Here is a 26,780-nt window from a genome sequence, read left to right on the forward strand (position 1 = left end):
AAATGGACAAAGACTGTAAAGGAAAGGAAATGAGAAGGGAATCAAAATCTGTGGCCACAAAAAAAATTAATGAAACACAAAAGAAATTATCAAAAGAAAAAAGGGGTGGGACAGAAAAAGCTACAAGTGAAACAGAACACAATGAACAAAATGGCAACAGTAAGTCCTTCACTATCAGCAATTTCTTAAAATGTAGATGCCATTATGAACAATTATATGCCAACAATTGGATTTGGCAATAATTTATTGGATATGATACCAAAAGCACAGGCAACAAAATAAAAAATAGACAAATAGTACTACATAAAACTTAAGTTTTTTTACGCATCAATGTAACAGTCAACAGAGAGAAAAGGCAACCTATGGAGTGGGAGAAAAGAGTTGCAAGTCATATATCTGATAAGGGGTCAATATCCAGAATATATAAGGAACTTGTACAACTTAACAACAAGAAAAACCCCAAATAATCCAATTTAAAAACGGGCAAAGGATTTAAATAGACATTTCTCCAAAGAAGATATATGAATGGTTATTAAGTACGTGCAAATATGCTCAACATCATTAATCACTAGGGAAATGTAAATAAAACTCACAATGAGATATCACCTCACACCCATCAGGATAGCCATTATAAAAATAACAGGAAATAACAAGTGTTGACAAGGATGCAGAGAAGTTTGGGTCCTCATGCACTGGTGGTGGGGAAGTAAATTATACAGATGTTATGAAAAACAGTATGGAGTTTCTCAAAACACTAAAAATAGAACTATCATATGATCCAGCAATCCCCCTTTTGGGTATATATCCAAAAGGCTTCAAAGCAGATCTCAGAGATATTTGCACACCCATGTTCATTGCAGCATTATTCACAATAGCCAACAGGAGGAAATAACAGGTAATTGGATAAAGAAAATGTGGTATATGCACATAATGGAATTTTATGTGCCCTTAAAAAAGGGCATGTTACAACATGAATGAAGCTTAAGGACATTATGCTAAGTGAAATAAGCCAGTCACAAATGGACAAATACTGTATAATTCACTCATATAAAGTATCTAAATAAGTCAGAATCCTCAAAACATAAAGTAAAAATGTAGTCGCCAAGAACTTGCGGGAGGTGGGATGGGGAATTCATGTTTGGTAGGTATAGAGTTTCAGTGTTGCAAGAAGAAAAATTTCTAGAGACTTGTTGCACAAGTGAATATACTTAACAGTACTGAAATGTACATTTAAAAATGTTTAGGATGGTTTAATGTTGTGTGGTTTTTACCACAATACAAAAACAAAGACTCAGCTAAGAAAACGAACAGGCAAAACCAAAGGCTGGTAGAAAACATTCACAGTACATATATCTGAATATGGATTTCTATCCAGAATAATAAAGAACTTCTAACACAATAAAAATGTGGATGACAGACTTGAGCAACATTTTCAGAAGCAAATAAAGACATATGAATGGACAAAGACATATAAAAAAGTGCTCGACATCATTACTCAGCAGGCAAAGGCAAATTAAAGCCATAATGAATCACTACATGCCTACTAGAATGTCTAAAATTATAAAGACTGTCAACACCACATGTTGGCAAGCATTTGACATAACAAAAACTCTCACGTTGCTCTTGGATGCGTGAAATGGCACAATTACTTTGAAAAGTTCCTTGCTTGGTAGGTTCTTATAAAATTAAACATAAAGCTAGCTGATGACTCTAATTTTACACCTGTATATTTATTCAAAGTAAATGAAAACATATGTCCATGAAGAGACGTATACATAACTGTTCATAGAAGCTTTGCATTTCTGATAGCCAAAACTGGAAATAACCCAATGTTTATGAACTGGGATATATTCATAAAATACAATACTTCTTGCAATTAAAAGAAACAAACTATTGATAACAACAAAATGGATGAGTCTCAAAAACTTTATGCTGACTGAAACAAGCCAACATTAAAGAGCTCTCGGTGGCCGAAGCTGGAAAAATTTGAGCAGCAAAATAAATAATGTACTAATAGTATTTGATTATAACTCAAAACATAAATAAATATCTATGAGTCCATATGGATATAAATAAATGATATAGTAAATAAATGGGAGAGAAGGGACAAATGTCCCATACAGAATTATATAATAAAGGTATGTAGTTGCTTCTTCCCCAAGGAAGTGGAGCTTAACTCCTCACCCCTAGAGTGTGGGCTGCACTTACTGACTCGCTTCCAAAGAGTAGAATAGGGAAGCCAGGTGGAGAAGTAGAAACCTGGCAAATAGTATCCCGGCCTGGTGATCAAGGTTAAAAAGATCAGTTATGTGGATAATATCTACCTTTTAGTTTTAGTTTTTTGAGACAAGGTCTCACTCTGTCACCAGGCTGGAGTGCAGTGGTAAGATTTCTGTTCACTGCAACCTCTGCCTCCTGGGTTCAAGCGATTCTCCTGCTTCAGCCTCCCAAGTAGCTGGGATTACACGTGCATGCCACCATGCCTGGCTAATTTTTGTATTTTTAGTAGAGACAGGGTTTCACCGTGTTTGCCAGGCTGGTCTCCAACTCTTGACCTCAAGTGATCTGCTTGCCTTGGCCTCCCAAAGTGCTGGGATTACAGGTGTGAGCCACCACACCCAGCCTGGGGTGAGATTTTTATTCTTCTATTCTTTAGAAGAATTTGAGAAAGTTTGGCATTTGGTAGAATTTGCCTATGAATCCACTTGGCCAGGCTGGTCTCGAACTCCTGACCTCAAGTGATCCCCCCAACCTTGGCCTTCTAAAGTACTAGGATTGCATGTGTGAGTCATTGTATCCAGCAGATAATACCTACATTTTTAATGAGATGTAATGAGAATGGCACTTCACCTCTGTGGTTTACCTCCCCAAAACACAGAACCCCTGTCTAACCATGAAGAAAACACTAGACAAGCCAAAAATGAAGGACATTCTATAAAATACCTGACTAATACTCATCAAAACTTTCAAAGTATTGGAAAAGGTAAAAAGGAAAGTCTGAGAAACTGTCACAGACAAGAGGGGGCTAAAGGAGACACGACAACTAAATGTAATGTGGTATCCTAGATGGGACCCTGAATTTAAAAACGACATTAGGGAGAAAACAGTGAAATACAAGCAAAGCATGGAGTTTATTTAATTTAAAAAAATGGATTGAACTGCAAGGAAATATAGATGCATCTACAATCATAATGGGAGTTGTTTGTTTGTTTGTTTGTTTGTTTGAGATGGAGTTTTGCTCTTTCGCCCAGGCTGAAGTGGGGCGATCTCAGCTCACTGCAACATCTGCACCCTGGGTTTAGGCGATTCTCCTGCCTCAGCCTCCCCAGTAGCTGGGGTTATAGGCGTGCACCACCACGGCTAACTAATTTTTGTAATTTTAGTAGAAAGGGGGTTTCGCCGCGTTGGCCAGGCTGGTCTTGAACCCCTGACCTCAGGTGATCCACCTGCCTTGGTATCCCAAAGTGCTAGGATTACAGGCATGAGTGGGGCCCATAATGGGAGATTTTTAACACCCTTCTTTCAATAATAGATGGTTTAAGCAAGCATAAAATTAGTAAGGATATAAAATGTTAAATAACACTATTAACAAACGACTTAATTGACACATTCTTTCAAACATCCATGAAACATTGACAAAAATTTACTATACATTCATTGAGCTGTGAAGCAAGTATGAACACAAAGGGTTGAAATTATATGGAAAACGTTCTCTGACCACAATGCAATTAAGCCAGGAATCACAACAAGAAAAGATGATTAGAGGATCCTCATATGTTTGGAAATTAAGAAATACACTTCTAAAAACCTTTTGGATCAGAGAAAAAATCATAATGCAAATAAGAAAATATTTTGAAGCGAAATATTAGAAAAATATTGGAAATCAAAACCTGTGGGGTGGAGCTAAACAGGGCTTAGAGAGGTATTGCTAACATATATTAGATAAAAGAAAGATACAAACAATCTAAGTTAGCAGTATAAACAGGCGCATCATTATAGATCATAAAGCCACCAAAAAGATAACAGAAGGATATTATATAAATTAATTATATACAAATATATTTGTAAATTTACATGAAATGGACAAATTCCTTAATAAAATACAACTTACACAGGAAGAAATAAAAATGATGACTAGTCCTATAAGTAAAATTAATTAAATAATCTGTAATTTCCTCAACAAAAGTCCAAGTGGATTCGTAGGCAATTTCTACCAAATGCCAAACTTTCTCAAATTCTTCTAAAGAATAGAAGAATAAAAATCTCACCTCAGGCTGGGTGCGGTGGCTCACATCTGTAATCCCAGCACTTTGGGAGGCCAAGGCAGGTGGATCACTTCAGGTCAAGAGTTGGAGACCAGCCTGGCTAACATGGTGAAACCTCATCTCTCCTAAAAATACAAAAATTAGCCGGGCGTGGTGGCACGTGCCTGTAATCCCAGCTACTCGGGAGGTTAAGGCATAAGAATCACTTGAACCTGGAAGGCGGAGGTTGCAGTGAGCCAAGATCGCACTGCTGCACTCCAACCTGGGTGACAGAGTGATACTCTGTCTAAAAAACAAACAAACAAAAAAATCTCACCCCAACTCATTTTATGGGGCTATTGTTAACTTGCTAGCATGATCTGGCAAGGATATTACGAGAAAAGAAATTACAGATTAATCTCACTGAAGAATATAGAAGCAAATGTCCTAAAGAAAATATTAGCAAAAGATCCAGCAATATGTATGCAAAGGATACATCATGACCAAGTTGGTGTATTGCTGTAATATATCCTTGGCTTAACAATAGAAAATCAATCAGTAGAATTCACCATATTAGCAGAGTATAGGATTGGTTGCTTACTTACTATTGGGTAAGGAAAAAAAAATACACATACACACACACAAAGAGTATAAGATAAACAAAAGGCATGATAATCTCATTAGATGAGAAAATACATTTGATAAAATTCATTACCTATCATTTGAAAAAAATTTAACAAACTAGGAAAATAAGGCAACATTTTTGATACGAAAGAGTATCCCAAAACACCATTGTCAATGGTGAAATTTTGAAAGTTTTAAGATTTAGGATTGTGAACACAGCAAGGATGGCTTGTATGACTACTTCTGTTCACTGCAGTAATGGAGGTCAAGAGAAAACTATACCAGTAAGAAGATTAGAAAGTAAGGTTTAAAACTGTCGTTATGGAAGACATAATTCTTTTAATTAATAGAATTTACTTCTATTCTATTCTTTTCATTGTTTTCTTTTTGAGACAGAGTCTTGCTCTGTCACACAGACTGGAGTGCAGTGGCTCGAGCTCAGCTCACTGCAACCTCTGCCTCCTGGGTTCAAGTGATCCTCCCTCCTCAGCGCCCCTAGTAGCTGGGACTACAGGCACCCACCACCATGCCTGGCTAATTTTTGTATTTTTAGTAGAGATGGGGTTTCACCATGTTTACCAGGCTGGTCTCAAAATCCTGACCTCAGATGATCCACCTGCCTTGGCCTCCCAAGGTGCTAGGATTACAGACGTGAGCCACCGCGCCCGGCCGACTTTATTTTAGAACAATTTTAGATTTAAAAATTGAGCCAGTAGTCCAAAAGAGTTTCCAAATCCCCTGTCTCCCATGTGAACTCCAGTTTTCTCACATCTCCCATTTGTGAGATACATTTATTATAATTCACAAACCAATACTGATACATTACTATTAACTAAAATTCATAGTTTACATTAAGGGCTCATTCTTTGTGACGTACAGTTCCATGGGTTTTGCTTAATGTCATGTACCCTTCTTTAGTTTTTCCCCCTTAAAAATCCCCTGTGCTGATTCACCTATTCATCTCTCCCCACTTTCCCCTGCCAACTGCTGATTTTTTTTTTTTTTTTTTTTTTTTTAGGTAGACTCTCACTCTGTTGCCCAGGCTGGAGTGCAGTGGCAAGATCTCAGCTCACTGCAAGCTCCACTTCCGGGGCTCAAGCGATTCTCTAGCATTAGCCTCCCAGCTAGCTGGGGCTACAGGCCCAGCTAATTTTTATATTTTTTGTAGAGATGGGGTTTTGCCATATTGCCCAGGCTGGTCTTGAACTCTTCAGCTCAAAGCGATCTGCCTGCCTTGGCCTCCCAAAGTGCTGGGATTACAGGCATGAGCCACTGCACCCAGGCCACTGATCTTTTTACTGTCTCTATAGTTTTGCCTTTTTCAGATTGTAATAGAGTTGAGTTCATACAGTATTTAGCCTTTTCAAACTGGCTTCTTTCACTTAGTAATATATACTTAAACTTCCTTCATGTCTTTTTGTAGCTTGATAGCACATTTCTTTTTTATTGCTGAATAATATTCCATTGTATGAATGTACCACAGTTTGTTTATCCATTCACCTATTGAAGACATCTTGATTGCTTCCAGTTTTTGGCAACTGTGCATAAAGCTGCTATAAACATTAGAGTGCAGGTTTCTGTGTATACATGTTTTCAACTCCATTGGGCAAATACCCAGGAGCATGATTACTAGATTGTACGTTAACACTAGCTTTGTGAGAAACTGCCCAACTGTCTTCCAAAGTGACTGTACCATTTTACATTTTCACCAGCAATGAATGAGAATTCTTGTTGCTCCACATCCTTGTCAGCATTTGGTATTGTCCAGTTTGCTTGTTTCTTGAGCCATTCTAATAGGTATGCATTATTGTTTTAATTTGCAATTCCTTAATGACATGGCAATGGCCCTGACAACCCAGAAGTTGCCACAATTTTTCTAGAAATTTCTGCATAACCTCCCCTTAATTTGCATATAATTATAAGTGGGTATAAATATGAGTGCAGCCCTGCCTCTGAGCTGCTATTCTGGGCACACTGTCTATGGGACAGCCCCGGTCTGCAAGGAGCAGTACCTCTGCTGCTGCTGTACACTGCCACTTCAATAAAAGTTACTGTTTAACACCACCGGCTCGCCCTTGAATTCTTTCCTAGGCAAAGCCAAGAACCCTCCCTAGATAATCCCCAATTTGGGGGCTTGCCTGTGCTGTATCAATAGGATGTTAAATATATTTTCGTATATTTATTTGTCATCCATATATCTCCTTTGGTGAGGTGTTTCTTTAAATCTTTTGCCCATTTTTAATTGGTGTTTTTTTATTGTGCATTTAAGAGTTTTTTGTATATTTTGAACATAAATCCTTCTTTAGATATGTGTTTTACAAATATTTCCTCCCAATCTGTGGCTTGTCTTTTTATTCTCTTAACAGTGTCTTTCACAAAGCAGAAGTTTTTCATTTTAGTAAATTCCAACTTACCATTTTTTTCTTCCATGTATTGTGCTTTTGATGCTGTATCTAAAAACTCATCTCCAAGGTCACCTAGATTTTCTCCTCTCTTATCTTCTATAAGTTTTATAGTTTTGTGTTTGACATTTAGATTTATGATTCATATTGAGCTAATTTTTATAAAACGTGCTAGATCTGTGTTTGGTTTTTTTTTTTTTCTTGGCATCTAGATGCCTGTGCAGCAAAAGTTAACTAAGCAGGCTGCACATTGCAAAGAAGACACTGGCTCCTGACCTGCTTCTGACAGTTAACCTCTACACCATTGGGATATCCTGCCTGTCTTTGCATATCTGGGGCCTTGGGCCATGCCAGATAGCTTATGCTAACAATGTGGTTTATGTGAAAGTCTTGTGCAATGCTGTATCAATTTGACCTCTGTAGGGGCTGGAGACTGAGTACCTAAGGTCAGTCACATGGATATTACATGCCTATGTGACTGATACCAAGGCTCAGGTGAGCTTCCCTTGTTGATAATACCTCCAACATATTGTCACATATTATTACTGGGGGAAATAAATATTGCCCGTACAACTCCACTGGGAGAGGACCACTGGAAGCGTAATCTTGGTCTCCTCAGGACTCTGATCTGTGTGTTTTTCTCCTTTGCCCATGTTAATCTGTATCCTTTCTCTGTAATAAATTTGTAGTCATGTAATAACCATGACTATAACAATTTTTCTGAGTTTTTTGAGATCTCCTAGTGAATCATTCAACCTGAGGGTAGTTATGGGGATGCCCAGCACAATGTCCAATTGTTTTGGCACCATTTGTTGGAAAGCCTATCCTTTCTCCATTGAATTGCCTTTGCTCCTTTGTCAAAGATCAGTTGACTATATTTGCATGGGTTTATTTCTGGGCTCTCTATTCTGATACATTAATCTATTCAACTATTCTTTTATTAATACCACCCTGTCTTGATTACTATATCTTCCAAATAAGTGTCATGTATTGTCAGTCTTCTGATTTTCTTCTTCTTCAATATTGGCCTCTTGTGTTTCCATATAAACTTTGAAATCAGTTTATCAATATCCATGATATTGATTGCTGGGATTTTGGTTGGGATTGTGTTGAATTGATAGGTCAAACTGATAATAATTGGCATCTTAACAATATTGATTATACCTACCTATTAACATAGAATGTCTCTGCATTTGTTTAAACCTGTTTTATTTTTATCAGAATTTTGTAATTTTCCTCACATAGACATAGTACATATTTTAGTAGATTTATATTTAAGTATTTCTCTTCCCTCCTTCCTCCCCTTCTTCTTCTCCTTCTACCTCTTCTTCTCCCTATCCTTTTTCTTTCTTCTTCTTCCTTTCCTTCTTCTTCTTCTCTCTCTCTCTCTCTGATACTAATGTAAAATGGTATTGTGTTTTTAATTTCAAATTCCAGTTGTTCATTTCTGGTATACGGAAAAACAATTGAGTTTTGTATATTAATCTTGTATCCCTCAACTTTGCTATAATTGTTTATTAGTTCCAGAGCTTGTTGTTGTTGTTGTTGTTTTTGATTCTGTGGAATGTTTTCACAGAAAAATCATGTCATCTTTGAACAAAAACAGTTTTAGTTATTTCTCTCCAATCTTTATACCTTTTCTTTTCTTATTGCATTAGCTAGGGCTTCCAGTACAATGCTGACTAGGAATGGTGGGAGAGGACATGCTTGGCTTGTTCCCAATTTGTTCCCCTTTGTTAGGGAGAAAGCATCTAGTTTCTCATAAATAAATATGTTAACTGTAGATTTTTTGCAGATTTTTAAATGAATTTTAATAAATGCCTCTTCATTTGTACTTTGCTGATAGTTTTTGTCATGAATGGGTATTGGATTTTGTCAAATGCTTTTCCTGCATCTGTCTATATGATCATATGGTTTTTATTCTTTATTTTGCCTATTGATGTGATTGATTAATTAATTGATTTTCGAATGTTGAGCCAGCCTTGCATACCTAGAATAAATCCCACTTGGTTGTGGTTTATAATATTTTGCTAATTTTTTGGGAGATTTTTATGTCTATTTTCATGAGAAATATTGGCCTATAATTTTACTTCTTCTAATGTCTTTATCTGGTTTTGCTATTACGGTGATGCAAATCTCATAGAATAAGTTAGGAAGTATTTACCCTGCTTCTATTTTCTGGAAGAGATTATAGAGAATTAGCATAATTTTATCTTTAAATATTTGTTAGAATTCATCAGTGAACCCATCCAGCCCCAGAGCTTTCTTTTTTGTGACGTTATTATTAATAATTACTGACTCAATTACTTTAATACACATAGGCCTATTCAGATTATCTATTTTCCCTTGTGTGAGTTTTAGTTTGTATCATTCAAGGAATTGACCCAATCTAAATTATCAAATTTATGGGCATAGATTTGTTCATAATATTCCTTCATCATTCTTTTAATTTCCATGGAATCTGTGGTGATTATCTGTTTTTCATTTCTGATATCGGTAATTTAGGTTTTCTTGATTAGCCTGGCTAGAGGTTTATCAATTTTATTGATCTTTTCTGAGAACTAGCTTGGGGTTTCCCTGATTTCCTCTCTTCAGTTGTGTTGGTTTCTGCCCTAATTTTTATTTATTTTTTCTGCTTGCTTTAGGATTATATTGCTCTTCTTTCCCTAGTTTCCTGAGCTGTAAGTGCCAGAGGCTCCTGTTTCCTCCAGTTTTCTGGTTTGGTTAATTTTTTTATCCTCCCCTGTTATCTTGGGGTTTCCCTTATAATTCCTTCTTAAAATAGGGTCTATGTCTTACTAAAGAGCTTCTGCACAGCGAAAGAAATTATCATCGGAGTGAACAACCTACAGAATGGGAGAAAATTTTTGCATTCTATCTATCTGACAAAAGTCTAATAGCCAGAGTCTACAAGGAACTTACACAAATTTACAAGAGAAAAAACCCAACCCCATTAAAAAGTGGGCAAAGGACATGAGCAGACACGTCTCAAAAGAAGACATACATGGAGCCAACCAAACATATGAAAAAAAGTTCAACATCACTGATCATTAGAGAAATGCAAATCAAAACCACAATGAGATACTATCTCACACCAGTCAGGATGGCTATTATTAAAAAGTCAAAAAACTGATGCTGGCGAGGTTGCAGAGAAAAAGGAGGGCTTTTACACTGTTGGTGGGAGTGTAAATTAGTTCAATCATTGTGGAAGGCAGTGTGGCGATTCCTCAAAGACCTAGAAGCAGAAGTACTATTTGACTCAGCAATCTCATTACTGGGTATATGCCCAAAATAATATAAATCATTCTATTATAAAGATACATGCACACGCATGTTCATTGCAGCACTATTCGCAATAGCAAAGACATGGAATCAACTTAAATGTCTGTCAGTTATAGTCTGGATAAAGAAAATGTGGTACCTATACACCATGGAATACTATGCAGCCATAAAAAGGAATGAGATCATGTCCTTTGCAGAGACATGGGTGGAGTTGGAAGCCATTATTCTCAGCAAACTAACACAGGAACAGAAAACCAAACACCACAGGTTCTCACCTATAAGTGGGAGCTGAATGATGAGAACACATGGACACATGGGGTGGGGGACAACACACACTAGGGTCTGCTGGTGCTGAGGGGCTGGGAGAAAGAGGAGCATCAGGAAGAATAGCTGATGGATATTGGGCTTAATACCTAGGTGATGGGATTATCTGTGCAGCAAACCACCATGGCACACGTTTACAGTATGTAACAAACCTGCACATCCTGCACATGTACCCCTGAGCTTAAAATAAAAGTTGAAGAAAAAAAAAGAGACTGTAAAAAGAAAGGCAGCCTAAAGTGATATCTGAGGAGAAACAGCCAGGGTGAGAATATGAAGTCATGAAAGACAAGGGAAGACTTTCTGCTGAGACAAGAGTGGCTAACAGTGCAGATGATACAGGGAGGTAATGGAAGATAAGGCTGAGAAATGACACTTCCAACTTAATTTTCTATAAACTGGTTCTACATTGTTTAGTATTTCTTTAAAAAATAAGATCTGTGTTTTGCAGCTTTCTGAATTTGTATCCAGTTATTATGCTGGAGCCTTGTTAATGTAGTGGTAAGTTGTTGGAGAGGGCAAGAGTTCTATAATTTTTTTTTTTTTGAGACGGAGTCTCGCTCTGTTGCCCAGGCTGGAGGGCAACAGCACCATCTCTGCTCACTGCAAACTCTGCCTCCCAGGTTCAAGCGATTCTCCTGCCTCAGCCTCCTGAGTAGCTGGGATTACAGGTGTGCACCACCATGCCCAGTTAATTTTTGTATTTTTAGTAGAGACAGGGTTTTCACCATGTTGGCCAGGCTGGTCTTGAACTCCTCACCTCGTGATCCACCCACCTCAGCCTCCGAAAGTGCTGGGATTACAGGCGTGAGCCACCACGCCCAGTCGAGAGTTCTATAATCTTATGATTAAATCTCAGTATTTTACTGGACCTGAGTCCCTGGGCCATGACTTTCAAAATAATTGCTTTTTTTTTTTTTTTTTTTAGATTGCCTGCATTTCTTTCTTTCTTTTTTTTTTTTAATTATACTTTAAGTTTTAGGGTACATGCGCACAATGTGCAGGTTAGTTACATACGTATACGTGTGCCATGCTGGTGTGCTGCACCCATTAACTCGTCATTTAGCATTACAAAATAATTTCTTAGCCTTTGTGTTTTCTATCCTTACATGATACAGGATGGCTACAGGGCTAGTGGATTTTTCCCCAGGTAAGATAAGGCTCCGGTAAAGTAATTTCCCTTGGAGGGCAAGCCTTTGTTATACAAGATGCTCTGGGAATATTTTAAGATATTACTTTCCCCCTCCCTCTTGCAGGTAACATGAGGATATTTTTTTCCAGTCTTCAACGTGAGAACTTGGTGGACTTCTAGAGGTAAAATCCACAAAACTGTGTGTCTCTCTTTCAGACTGGGCACCCAGGATTTTTTAACTCTCAAGCAATTCATCACTGTTACCATTTAAGTATTTCTGCCAGTTTATTAAAAGTTATAGAATCCTTTAGTAAATATATGATCTTTTTCCTTTAAAAGATGAATGAAACAGACAAAGCTTTGACAATGCTAATTTTTAAAAGAAGAACCCTCAAATACCTAGATGTTAGAGTAAACAAGTACACAAGTACACAAGAACACAATGTGTAGCGTGTCCCGTCAGGCCCAGCCCCACCCAGCCCAATTCAGACCCTGTGATAGTACATCCCATGATGATCTTGGGGAACCCATGGGAGAGGAAACAGATTACTTAGAGTCATTCAGTCAGCAGGCAGGGAGTGGGTGGAAGCCCAGAAATAGAACCCTGGGCACAGTCCCTGCGTGGGGGTTGAGAAAACCTAGGGCCAAGATGCCCCCACAAGGGTCTTTTCTTAGACCCGTCCTCCCTGCCTGGGTCCCCAGAGGCCAGGTAGAACCCACCTCACAGGGACCAGCAGGCCCTGGTCCAAGGCCCCAAGCTAAAGCCCCCTGCCTTGGCATGTTTAAAACCTTGAGTGATGAGGAGTCTCAGCTTCAAAAAATGTGGGGGAAGATAAGAAAAACTGCAGGGCCCATGGTGGAGACCAGAAATTCTTCCTCCTGGTGAAAACAGGCTGAGGTGTGAATAACTCAGAGGGTTGCACCGCTCAGGGGATTTGCCTTTTGAGAAATCACTCCAGCCAAAAGCAATGCTTAACGCTGCAGGCTGTAAACCCCACTGGGACAGGGACTGTGAATTTATCTCTGGGTCCCCAGTGCCTGGCAAGCACCTGTTACCTAGAAGTGTGCAATGAATAAGCATATTAAAATTTTTTATTTACTTGTGGTAAACACTTAACATGAGATTTACCCTGTTAAATTTTGAAGTATACAATGCAATTTAGCTGACTGTAGGGACAGTGTGGTCCAGCAGATCTCTAGAGCTTATTCATCTTGCTTGACTGAAACTTTATGCCCATTGATTATCATAAAGTAATTTTTAAGAATAAAAGTAATGCATTGTTAATGGGCAGAATATAGTCGTTTGAGGTTAGAAAGTCAGAATCGCTGGGAGCTGCCCACTCTGATTTCCCTGAGTTCCTTCTTTTTTTATTTTGGTCTTTCCTGTGGGGACTCTATCCTCGAATGTCTAGTCACCAGGCTTTTGGTTCCATATGAGTCAACAGAAGCCCACTGGAAGCTCTAGAGGCTTGGGGGGCTTCTTATCCAAGGTCCCCACCTTCGGGTGATGGAGAAGAACCTGGCTGTTCTGCTGGGGGCCCTCAAATGTCATTTGAGTTTGGTAGTCTGAGTTTTGGTAACTTTTCTCTTAGGCTGGCCAGCTTTTCCTTGAGAGGAATTTTTCAGTCCTCTTACTGGGGCTCTGGGAGCCTAGTGGGGGGAAAGGCTGGAAGTTCTGAGCATCCCATGTACAGACTTTCATTTAATTCCTCAGTCCTTCTTCTCAGTCTTCAGTCTAACACCCTCCCCACCCACTACAGCCCCCACACCATCCTCTGCTGGGCCAGGTATTACTGAGTCTTCAGTCCCTCTGGACCATCCCCATATTTAATGGGGATGAAGAAGATCCAGGGGTCCAACAGGTCACCCACACTTACTGTTGTCAGCTTTAGCCCACTTGGCAACTTTCTGCTGACTCCTGCACATTTTCAGGGTCCTTTGGCCTGTGTTCTCTTTTTTCCTGTGGGCTTCCCCACCTGCAGCCTGATCACCAGACATTTGAGGAAAGAGGCCCCACATGAAAGACCAAGGTTTCAGCTTTTTCAGGTCTGTGAAGCCTGTTTCACCTGTTCATTCTGTTTTCACAAACAGTTTCACCTGTTCATTCTGTTTTCACCTTCCAAACATTTGTTGGCATCTCTTATCTATTTTAATTTCCTCTTCTGTTTGCTTTGTCCTAGTAGATTTATACCATTTTATTCCTTTAACTGTGATTTCAAGGGATTTCAGGAGAGAGTGGAGATAAATACCTGTGCTCAATCTGCCACACGAAATGGGTACACCTTGCTTTTTTCCTTTAACAATATATTGAGGACATTTTTGTTTCATTTTAATGACGTATGGAATTTCAGGCTCCAGTTGGTGACACTTAAGGCAGTTTTAGGTTTATGCTATTTTAAGAAATGCTGCAATGGGACATTATTATTGTACAACAATAATTATGTGTAGAAATAAAGAAAGGAGAGAAAAAAGAGACGGACAGAGAGAAAGGGGGTGAGACAGAGAGAAGGAGGTGGGGAGGAGGGAAGGAGTCCATGCAGAATGTCAGGTGTCTGAAGACAGCAGGTCAGGGAGAGGTGTAGGGGTCTGAATGGGTTGTACTTCCAGTCCTGGCCCACATCATGACCTAGGCCTGACTCTCCCCTTCTAGTTCTACTGCCCACTACATGCCAACTGCTTCAGGCTCAAACCTGTTAATGGTGAAAGAAACAACTACCACTGGGATATGGTCCACTGGAAACAGGAAACAGGCTGATGTTTAGACATGCAAGGCCAGAATCCGCGTGGCCAGAGAGGATTCAAGGTGCTTTCTGTCCCCAGAGAGTGCCCTGACTCCAGGATATGAGTTTCAGCATGACTGAAGCCCACGCCAGCCTGCAGCCACTAGCTCCACCTCTGCCTGGGAGCCAGGCCTGTCCAAAGATAACCAAATGGAAAGGGAAGAACCTGGAAGCCTCCACTTTAGCTCTGGAAGGCTTGCAAATTCTCTGGCTTCTCTTTCTTCCACTGCAATATGGGGAGTATAGCTTCTGCTAATACATTAAGAGGTCTTAAGGGGTGGTTTGCACTTCTCACATCAACCAGCTTCTTACTAAGCACTTGATGTTGAGTTACAAGGGATGTTGAAGGAATAGTATTCAATAATCAACTCATTCAACAGATGTCTATTGAGGTCAGTTCTTTATACAGGCATCTGGTTTTTGGTGCACAGCAATGAACAAAGAGACATGGTCACTGCTCTTGGGGCTTCCAGTCTAGAGAGAGTTACAGACATTAAATACGTAAGCTCACAAAATAAATATGTAATTGCAAATTAGGATAAGGTCTGGGGAGGAAAAATAAACACCTTTTCAGGAGAGAGTAGCAGGACTGCCCTGCCATGGAGAAATATGCAGATATAGGGAAGCCTCTTGAGGAGGTGACAGCAGAGACCAGCTCTGGAGGATGAGAATGAGAAGGAGAACACATCCCAGGCAAAGGGTGCTGTGCCAAGATCCTGAGATTGGAAAAGGCTTGACACACCCACATTCATGAAATAGAACTGGGGTGCTCAAGGTGGCATGACCAGCACAAGGCTGAGAGGTAGGCAGGTGGCCTAATGGAAAAACACACAAACTGACTGTATTCTCCTTGTATTCTCACACTCACTCTCCATACTTCATTTCTGAGACCAGAGGTGTGGGGATTTCTCTCCACACCCAAACAACTCTCCAGCAGACACCAACAGGGTATCCTATAATTTAATTCCATTCTGACACTATCCATCTTGAGTGAGTCAGATCTACAGGCTGAGGGCTCAGTCCCACAAGGCTGCCCCCACTTCAGAGGCCAATCACAAGTCCCAGGTGGTGAGCTGCGCTTCAATCAAGCAGCTAAAAACTGGGGTTCCCATGATGCCCTTCCTCTGCTCTTCCTCTGCTAGAGCAGCTCACAGAACTCACAGAAACACTTACTTACATTGACCCATTGATTTAAAGGATATTACAAAGGATACAGAGGAGCAGCCAGATGGAAGAGATGCATAGTGCGAGGAAGATGGGAAGGGGCTTGGAGCTGCTCTCCTCTCTCCATGTGTTCAGTAGCCTTGAAGCTCTTTAAACCCCATGGATCATGGATTTTGTTTGTTTGTTTTTCTGTAGAAAGGGAGTCTCACTAGGTTGAGACCTAGTTGTTCAGGAGGTCAAGGTTGTTCAGGCTGGTCTCAAACTCCTGAACTCAAGAAATCCTCCTGCCTCGGCACCCCAAAGTGCTGGGATTACAGGCATAAGCCACTGCACCCAGCCTAGTTAATGGACTTTTATGCAGGCTTCCCCACATAAGCATGATTAATTATTAACCTGGTCTTCAGCCCCACTCCCCTTCCCAGAGGATGGGGGGTGGAGCTGAAGGTTCCAAACTTCTCATCATGGCTTGGTCTTTCTGGTGAACAATCCCCCCTCCAGATGCCCACAAAGAAGCACCTCTTTGGAACAAAAGATGCTCCTAGTACCCAGGAAGTTCCAAGGGCTTAGGAGTTCTGTGTCAAAACTAGGGTCAAAGGCTAAACATTAGAACAAGAGATGCACCTAGAACCCCTATTTCTCAAGAAATTTTAAGGGTTTTAGGAGCTCTGTGCCAGAAATTGGGGACAAAGACCAAATATACATATCTTATATCACAATATCATAGTGGGCCAGATCATGCAGAGAGGTCACATGAATTAATTAATTCATTCATTCAATAGATATGGATTAAGCACCTACTATGTGCTGGGAAATATATTGGGTACTAGACAAAGAGGACTAAACAAGAAAAGTCCCTCCTCTCATGAAGCTTACATTCTAGTGGTAGAAAACAGACACTACATACAAATGAATGAATGAATGAATGAATGAATGAATGAATTAAGCCATGAAAGTACTTAGGAGAAAATAAATCATCAGGAGAGAACAGAGAGTGACTTGAGGGGAGGGCACTACTTTCTATGAATGGTCAGGAAAAGCATGAATGAGGAGAAGGAGCCAGCTGTGTGAAGATCACAGAGAAGAACATTGTGGGCAGAGGCAATGGCAGGTGCAAACGTATCAGGGGAACCCGCCCCTGAATATTCAACATGGGCCCTTTTCTATTTTTCCTAAGTGTTGGTCAGTCTGAGAAATAAAGGGAAAGAGTACAAAAGAGAGAAATTTTAAAGCTCGGTGTCCAGGGGAGACATCACATGTCAGCAGGTTCCATGATGCCCCCCAAGCTGCAAAACCAGCAAGTTTTTATTAGTGATTTTCAAAAGGGGAGGGAGTGTATGAATAGGGTGTGGGTCACAAAGATCACATGCTTCACAAGGTAATAAAATATTACAAGGCAAATGGAGGCAGGGCGAGATCACAGGACCGGGGCGAAATTAAAATTGCTAATGAAGTTTCGGGCATGCATGGTCATTGATGACATCTTATCAGGAGACAGGGTTTGAGAGCAGACAAGCGGTCTGACCAAAATTTATTAAGCAGGAATTTCCTCATCCTAATAAGCCTGGGAGTGCTACGGGAGACTGGGGCTTATTTCATCCCTTATCTACAACAGTAAAAGACAGCTGTCCCCAGAGCGGCCATTTTAGAGACCTCCCCCTAGGAACGCATTCTCTTTCTCAGGGATGTTCCTTGCTGAGAAAAAGAATTCAGCGATATTTCTCCTATTTGCTTTTGAAAGAAGAGAAATATAGCTCTGTCCCACCTGGCTGTCAGGCAGCCAGACCTAATGGTTATCTCCCTTGTTCCCTGAATATCGCTGTTATCCTGTTCTTTTTTCAAGGTGCCCAGATTTCATATTGTTTAAACAATTTATGCAGTTAACGCAATCCTCATGGAGTCCTGAGGCAACATACATCCTCAGTTTACGAAGATGGCAGGATTAAGAGATTAAAGTAAAGACAGGCATAGGAAATCACAATAATATTGATTGGGGAAGTGATAAATGTCCATGAAATCTTCACAATTTATGTTCAGAGATTGCAGTAAAGACAGGCGTAAGAAATTATAAAAGTATTAATTTGAGGAACTAATAAATGTCCATGAAATTTTCACAATTTATGTTCTTCTGCCATGGCTTCAGCCAGTCCCTCTGTTCAGGGTCCCTGACTTCCCGCAACATCTCTCCCTTTCTTTTTATATAAATGTGCCATGGCAATGAAAGCTTGTTCATTCTCTCGATTTTGATGCAGGATTCTTTGACTTGTCCGGCACACTAAAGACAAGCTGGTTAAACAGAGAAACATAATTCCAAAATTTACTACAGTGGGGCCTCCAATAGACTTAATCAAAGTCGTGGGGTTTAGTCCATAAAGATTTTCTGCCACCTGATCTAACGCCTCAGCTCCAGGCACAATGGATAAGTGAGCCTGAGAGGCTTCAAAAATTTGTTTTTTTTTTATTTAGTTATGTCCAGTGATAAATTATCTTCCCTGCCAAGAAGGTGTCCTTTGAAAGAACATTGTCCTAATGAAAGAACAGACTTAGAGTGTTCTAGAGGTAGAGTTAAGGAGTTGATATTTTATTTTAAGTGGGAACCATTGCAAGGTCTTAGCAGGAAAGCAACAGGATCTGATTTAAGTTTCTCAAAGTGTACTCTGGCTGCTGTGTGGGGAATGGATTGCAGAGGCAAGAGAATTAGGAAGGAAGGCAGGTAGGAGGCTCTTCTGGGGACAGGGTGGGAGTTGACAGTGGTTAGGAGGTGGAGGAGATGGAGCAGGAGGCAGGATGTCTAATAGGTCCTGATCATTGAGGGTGAGGAAAGGGAAGGATCAAGGACACTTCCTGGGTGACTTGGGGACCCAGATAGGTGGTGATGTCTTTTACTGCTAAGGGGAAGAACACGGTGGGATGAGGGAAGGAACAGTTAACAAACATTAATTGAAGGCCCCCTGTATGCTTGGCGCTGAGGGACACATAGAGAGGTGTGGAGAGAGGCCCCACTCTGCCTGGCTATGGACAGTCCAGCTACAGAGATGAGATGCTCACATGAAGCAAGAGAAAAGGGTGTGGTACCAACCATCAAGATGCAGTCCCATGAGATCTGGCTGGCGTCCTCCCACCTACAAAGCCCTCTCACACATTATCTATTCAATCCACATCATTACCAAATAAGATAGGTAGTATTCTCCCCATTTTACAGATGAGAAAACCAAGGCTTGGAGAGGCTGTGACTAGCCCCAGCTCAGCCAGCCAGGTTGGATGCAAATCAGCAGAAGCTTTACAATTTCTATACAGGCATCTGCTCTGCAGTAGGGTGGGATGGGGACTTGTTTGAAGCCTCATTTTATATCAAGCACCCTGGTTTTACTTGTTTGGGGCTTTGGCAGTGGCTGAGAAAGGGGTGGGAGAAGCCAATGGGGCTGGAAAGGAGAGTATAAAATCTATGAAAGTAATTTATTGGGGATATCCATTGAGATACACCCAGTTCTGTCTGTCTCCAAGCCAGGGTTCTTTCCTATTCTGGATGGAAGGAGTTGTTCCAAGATAGCAGAAGGTAGTATGGAGTACATTGACTGCGGAAGAGGCAAGGCTTAACTCAGAGTGATCTCTGTAGGACTTGAGGGCCAGGGAGGGCAGCCCCAGGAGGGACACAATTTAGGAGCAAAGGTGTGGTGGGCTGTTAATTGAAGTTTGCTGAAGGCATCAGAGACCTCTCAGTTCTACACATGGGCAATCTGTACTGGTGACTGGGACCTTCCTACTTAGGTGGGCACTCTGGGTCAGTCCCTGGGGAAGGCTCCTCCCCAGCTTTGGTGGACATGGGCCTGCCTTCTGCTCCCAGGTCTCAGCCTCCAGGCAGGGACTTATTCCTTGAAATCTTGCAATTCAGGTCTGGCCATCAGGTAAGCCCAGGATGTGCCCTACTAGACTGAGGCATACTGTAAAATAAATCCAGGCTGGCAAGGCATTGTATCTCTCTCCTCTCCCTCCAGCCATGTCCAGTGCCCTTTTACCCAGAGCCCCTCAGCAGAGATCACCCCCACCTGCCTACCTCAACCAGTGGTTCTCAACCGACAGGACACAGAGTTTTTAATGATGTCCCACTGTCCCTGCATATATCGTGGGCAGTTTCCTCACTGAGAGGCTCCATCAGTGAACATCTGGTGTGTTTGTTATAACTTCCTTCCCTTTCTCTCTTTGTCCAGCAACCTACTTGTTCTCAAAGCTCTGTTCAAGCATCACTCCACTGGCTTTCCCACCCCACCCTGGCTGGTGTTTCTCCTTGAGCTCCTTTGCTCCCTGTGCCCCCCTTCATTTACCACGTGTCATTTCTGCTGTATATGGTGTGAGGGGCCCAACTTTGGTTATTTCCAGATTGGTAGACAATTAAGTCATTGGCATTTATAAAACATCTTTTTCTTATTCATTTGAACTGCTACCTTCATTGCACACGCCCTCTTCATATATGCTCAGACCTACCTCTGTTTGTCTGTCCCGGTGGCAATTCCATTCTATTTTAATCCCAATGGAATTATAATAAGTTTTGTATAGTGTGTCACCATCATTACTGGTTTTTTATTTTTAGTTGATAAAAATTGACATTTGTTATGATATTGTTTTCCCGTGCAAGAACATGTTCAGATCCTATTGCAAATTTATATCCTGTGGGTAAGTTTTATAGATTCTACTATTAAACTTATTATTGTTATTAAATTTATTTATAAATATTTTATAGATTTTGACACTTCTGTGAATCAGACATTTCCTTCACTTCTATTTCTAATTGGTTATTGCTAATGTAGAGAAAAGCTATTCATTTTTGTACATTCACCTTAAATCCAGCCATATTACCAAACTCTGTTATAATTTTTGCTCTGTTTTTCTAGAAAACCTAAGGACAATAGGGGATAGGGCAGTGTTTGGAGAAACTCAGAACCGGGGCACTGCAGTGCAGGTCCTTCTGGGGACATGAGGCATAGCAAGAAATGCATGAAACAGACAGATCAGTTGTGTATATGGAGGCGGGGGCGAGATAAGGAGGCCCCTAACTCTCCAGAGAAGCCTTTCCTCCCCAAGGCTCAGGACCTCCCAGTCCTCATTCCTGCATCCCACTCTCACTCCCCCACCACCAAGGAGCTGAGGCACCTCTGCACATCTCAGGTGACCCTGAACAGGCTCTTTTGCAGGATCCCCAAGAGAAAGGGCTGACCACAGCAGAAACAGAAGCCATGACTGCAGCAGGGAAAGGGAGGACTCAGGGCTGGTCCATCTGAGCGCTGAGGTCCAACCCTCTCAGGGGCCTCGAAGAGGTTACTAGAGCCCTCTGACACCCCTAGACCAGACAGAAGTGGCAGCACTTGGCAGAACCAGGAATAATAGCAGCCACCATGGAGTGCATTCCCAACAGTCCTCTGAGGATTCCCCTTTACAGATGAAGAAACTGGAGTTCAGGGAAATTAAGGAACTCACTTCAGTTTACACAGATAGTAAATGGCAGAGGAGGAATTCAAACCCAGGAACATAACTTCAGAGCCTGCCGCACCCAATATTCCCACATGGCCATCCAGGCCATTCATGTTAAGCCCACAGGCCAAAGACTGGATCCCCTAGAAACTGCAGAGCTTTCTCAGGGACCCTGGAGTTCATGCATGCACCAGACATTGTCTGCAGACATTACAGTAATATGTGCCCACTTGGGTCCTGTGGTGAATTGAATGGTGACCCCCTCCCACCCCCCGCAAAGGATAACTTCACCTGGAATCTCAGAAGGTGACTGTATTTGGAATAGGGGTCTTTGCAAATGTAATGAAGGTAAAGATCTCAAGATGAGATCATCTTGGATTAGAATGTCCTTCTCAGAGACAGAAAGGAGGGGACATACAGAGACACAGCAAGGAAGGGCGTGTAAAAATGGAGGCAGGCAGAGACTGGAACGATGCCGTTGCATGCCCAGGAATGCCAGGGGCCATCAGAAGCTGGAAGCTGCTGGGAAGTATTCGCCCCTGGAGCCTTCGGAAGAAGCATGGCCCTGCCAACACCTTGTTTCCAGGCTTCTGACCTCCAGAACTGTGAAATAATAAACTTCTGTTGTTTCAAACCACCTGTTTGGTGGCCATTTGTTACAGAAGCTCTGGGAAACCGACACAAATGTCCACCATTCTTCTTTTTTTTTTTTTTTTTTTTTTTTTTTGATGGAGTTTCACTCTTGTTGCCCAGGCTGGAGTGCAGTGGCGCGATCTCGGCTCACCACAACCTCTGCCTCCTGGGTTCAAGCGATTCTCCTGCCTCAGCCTCCCGAGTAACTGGGATTACAGGCATGTGCCACCATGCCAGGCTAATTTTGTATTTTTAGTAAAGATGGGGTTTCTCCATGTTGGTTAGGCTGGTCTCGAACTCCTGATCTCAGGTGATCTACCTGCCTCGGCCTCTCAAAATGCTGGGATTACATGTGTAAGCCACCATGCCTGGCCCAAATGTCCACCATTATTATTCTTCATAAGAAACATAGGCATTTCAAGCCATTACCAAACTTATAGTCATTATTTATCATTATCTATTTTTCTCCATCAATGGATATGCAACTATTACTATCATGAAAAATAAATTATATTTGCAACCCCATTATCTTCTAGATGGAGAAACAGTTTGAGAGAGGGCAGTGGAGAAGCAAGAGAGCTGGTCTGGAACCCAGCTGCCTGACTCGTGAGTCATTTCTCTTCCTCCAAAGCCCTATTAAGTCTGGGGCTGCTTATGGTCCTCACCACCTACACAAAGAAAGTCAGGGTCATGCTCATCCATCAGGAGGTTCAGGGCCACTTCCCGCTTTCCTCTGTTTGGCAACACTAAGAGTCACCCTCTGATTGTTCCAGAAAAGCAAGAATTGCTAAAGGCCATTGTGTCAAGTTTGCCCAATTCATGCTGCTTGACATCTTACCCCTCCCCACCCTGCTCCCACCCCCCCACCCAGTGCCCCTGATTGCAACACTCCTGGCTGGGGTGGGACAGGGTGGCCAGATAAAAGCAGAGCAGGACCTGGAAAGCTGGTTTGTATGGGCTGCAGCCTGCCGCTGAGCTGCATCATGGTGCGGTCTGTGGCCTGGGCAGGTGAGCCGTCGGATAGTGGGCTGGGTCTCGGGATCTGTGGGGAGGTGGGGATGTGGATGTTCAGGGACCACTTGCTACCATTTGCAAGGAAGCAGGAGGACTCAGGAGAACTTCAGAGGGTCATTTTATCCCTCTCCATGCCTCCTGGCTTGCAGTCCCTTGATTAGCTTTCCTGTGGGCTAGGTCTCGGGAGCTGTGGGGAGGTGGGGATGTGGATGTCCAGGGACCACTTGCTACCATTTGCAAGGAAGCAGGAGGACTCAGGAGAACTTCAGAGGGTCATTTTATCCCTCTCCATGCCTCCTGGCTTGCAGTCCCTTGATTACCTTTCCTGTGGGCTCCCCCTTAGGCTCTTTCAGCCCAAGAGACTTCATGTTGCAAGGGAAGGCTTTTCTCAACAGGCTGAAGATGACTTGACTTTCCTCTTTCTGTCCTGAAAGCCCAGAGTCAATGAGGCCCCTGCACTGGGTCTTTGTGTCTTTCCCATGTTCTTAGGTCCCTCCTGTTGGCCTTATCCAAGAAGCGCCCACTGCCAAGAGCCTCTTCTCCAACCTCATATTGTCTGTCCTGCAAGAGGGCAGCCTGGGGCCAAGATCCTGGGCATCCTTGCAAATTTTCATGGAGGTTCTATTAGGTTGACAGAGAAGTCCAAGGTCACCAGGTGAAAGAGATCTCTTCGAAGGAGTCCTGTCAGACCCTAGGTCTCCAAGGCTGTGGTTGCCTACCACAGCCAGGTAGCGGAAAGGCAACAGGAAGCCATAAACGATGGGAGCAGAGGCACCGGCCCCCCCCAGGAGATGAACTCTCCCCATGCAGCCCTTCCAGGTTGATTCTTTCTAGCCCCAGAACAGGCTTGTTTCTTGTTCCGAAAGAGAAGCTATCTCTCTAAATAACTCACAAGTCAGCAGTTTTTCCACAATCTTCCTGAATCCACACTGCCCTTTACTGAGGTATAGAGAGGGGGCAGCCTCAGCCCATGGAACTTTCCATCAGCTTCTAGGACCAACCCAGGCCAGGAAGAGACCCCCGTGGTCTGGCCTGCATGAAAGGATGGGCACAGTGCCCTCCTGGGTCCCTTCTGAAAGGAGAAAGCTTGATTTGTATGAAATCAGCCCTCCCTGACCACCTCCTGTGCTTCCATAAGCTGTGGGGCCTGGGAAGGTGAGAATGGCAGCATAACCCTGGCCTTCTCTCTTGTGTTGCTCCAGGTTTCATGGTCCTGCTGATGATCCCATGGGGTAAGTGGCCTCTTTCTTGGCTGCCTCAGCCCCTTCCCTGGGCTCTGCTTAATGTCCCAAAACACCTTCCTTGCCAGACCTCCCCAAGAGCTCCAGATTTCAGTGGGGACTCTCTTCCAAAGCTCAGACCCCTGCAAATGTCCCCATCTGCTACCAGCCCTCCCAGGAAGGCTCTTGCCTCCTTATCCATTAGCTGAGCTCCTGCACATCTGTGGGGCCAGCTTGCGCATCAGCCTCTTTCAGGGCTTTCCTTTCCTGGGGTGGCTGGCTCCCTCCTCTGCACTCTGTGCTCTTGCAGCACCTGTGTGTTTTACAGTACAGTACTGCCTCTCATTATTGGCTTAGGTGTCTCTCTGCACCAGTCTCAGACTCCAAGTTGCTGCAGGTAAGGAACCTAAGTCTCATCTGGTTCAGCATCCCCAGCCCCTTAGCTCTGCGAGGACAACACACTTGCTTCTGGTCTGTTGAACTGATCAGATGTGGAGCTTGAGAGAGGCAGGAGGGAGCTCCTTGTTGTGTCAAATGGAAAAGAGACCTGGGGGACCTTCAGCAACTTGAACTCCTGGTCCCCGTCTTGTCCCACCGCATTCCCTGTGCATCAGTGGCCTGGGAATGCTGGCCTCTCAGACCTTGTCCTGCGACTGTGCCTCTCACGCTGGGCTATAGCATTGGAGGTACATTTCCCTCTCAGCCTCATAGGAGGGAACAGCCGGGAGCACAGAAACAGCAAACATGGGGAAGATGAGAGGTGGAAGATTTCTCAAAAAGCTTTAGTCCAGGCTACTTCTGGGCTTTCTGCAGTAGTAATAATAGTAGGACTTTGTGTGGACTAAGGGTTAATATATGTGAAGCACCTAGAACAGAACTTCTTCCATGCAGTGTTCCTCCGAGTGTTTTACATGTATTAACTTTAGCCCACACTGGGGTCCTGTGACACACATTGTGGAAGGTCCAATGGTCTCCCCGTTTCACACAGGAGGAAGCAGAATCACACAGCGAGTAAGTTGCAAAGTTGGGATTTCAACCCAGACACTGACATGCCTGAGTCCCTGCTGTTAACCACTGCACTTTATTTTCTCCATAGTACAGAAATTCATAACAATATTTGATATGCGACAGCATGACATGATAGAAAAAGAGCTTCCTGGCTCCTTCCTACGTGGCCTGGGGGATGAGTTACCTGGTTTCATCCCCTCCTTCCTTTCTTTTCCTTTGGGGAGTTCACCAATTCTCCTGTATCATTGCAGGCTACACCCCAGCCCCACTAGCAAGCTGCACTCCTGGGTGACCTCTGGTTAGAGACAGTGACCACTCCGGGGCCACGTGTATGCCCAAGGTCAGCCCTCCATGCTCTCAGGTTCTAGTTGAGGCCTGCCTGAGCGGTCTCTTCCCAAAACTCTCCTATAGACACTTTGCACCCCTCCTCTTCCTCGTCCCATCCCTGTCCATGTGGGCATTGGAGGGGGTACAGACAGACCCTGCTGGGGCAAAGGGAAGTCCCAGGTTCTAGACACCAGCCACAGGCACGCTCCAGTCCAAACTCACTGCTCCATCAAGATCTTGACATAAAATGTTGGCTCATACAAACCACACCATCATAGATTGAGAGACTGGAAGAGACCCCACAGACCACACAGTCATTATCAGATGGGGCCGGGATTGAAGATGAGATAGACCCAAAGTCTATTTTTGGCAGATGCTGGAATGAAGACTAGCATTCTTGCTTCCTGGTGTCCTGGTCAACCCTGCACAGGGCTGACCTCAGTGGGGGTCATCACCACCGAGCCCTCACTGGGAATTGACCATCCCACCCCTGCAAAGTCTTTTCACACACTGTAGGGTACTCTAGAGACAAGTACCCTACAGTGTGTGGGGTACTTAGAGACAAAATGCCTTCTCCTAGATAAAATTAGCTCTATTAGAATCTCAGCAGTGATATTGATAAACGTAGATTATCTACAAGGGATAACAAGCAAATGCAAATGGCTTTAATGCAAGACTAAAGAAACATAAACCCAGGCCTGTAACTGGGGCCTCCTCTCTGCTACTTATCTGTTTGCATTTTAACGAAGTATTCTGAGGTATTCCAAACCGTTTTTGAAAGTTCTGCCTGCCTTCCTTCTGCAGATGAGCATGCCATGTCTAATTCCCTCTAGGCCTCATGTTGGGGCTGCCTGGGGCTACCTTCTCTCAGGTTTCAGGGCCTGGAGGGGAGACCCTAACTGGGGATAGGGAGACCTGCCTGCCAGACCCTGATCCTGGGAGCTCGGACTCTGAGACTAGCAACTTTCAAGGATGTCAAGGAGTCATGAGACTTGGGTCGCAGCACCGCTGCTCTGCCCTCTTAGCAGCCGTGCTGATGGGGACGGGCCCCAAGCTCGTGAGCCTCAACTTGCTTCCCGGGAAAAGAAGGCTTAGAAGATGATGGTCCTGCCCACTCAGTGTTCTGAGGATCCCATGTCTGGCCTCTGAAAATGCTTTCCCAACTG

General features: G+C 42.8%; 1 protein-coding gene across 5 annotated transcripts in view; it reads left to right on the forward strand.

Annotated features, from left to right (window-relative positions):
- Window positions 1-26,780, forward strand: part of CHIT1 (chitinase 1) — a 61,786-nt gene that overhangs the window by 21,781 nt on the left and 13,225 nt on the right. For 4 of the 5 annotated variants that reach the window (XM_063793533.1, XM_016936239.3, XM_063793548.1 and 1 more), the window contains 3 exons: window positions 12,130-12,187; window positions 22,582-22,651; window positions 24,262-24,291. In XM_063793533.1, coding sequence (XP_063649603.1) covers window positions 22,582-22,651; window positions 24,262-24,291 — 100 coding nt within the window. In that variant the 5' untranslated portion in view covers window positions 12,130-12,187. Of the gene's footprint in view, window positions 1-12,129; window positions 12,188-22,581; window positions 22,652-22,991; window positions 23,054-24,261; window positions 24,292-26,780 lie in introns of those variants that run through there. The other variant, XM_001155147.4, reaches the window with a different exon arrangement.

The sequence above is a fragment of the Pan troglodytes genome, chromosome 1 (genome assembly GCF_028858775.2).
Source record: "Pan troglodytes isolate AG18354 chromosome 1, NHGRI_mPanTro3-v2.0_pri, whole genome shotgun sequence".
Classification (NCBI taxonomy): Eukaryota; Metazoa; Chordata; class Mammalia; order Primates; family Hominidae; genus Pan; species Pan troglodytes.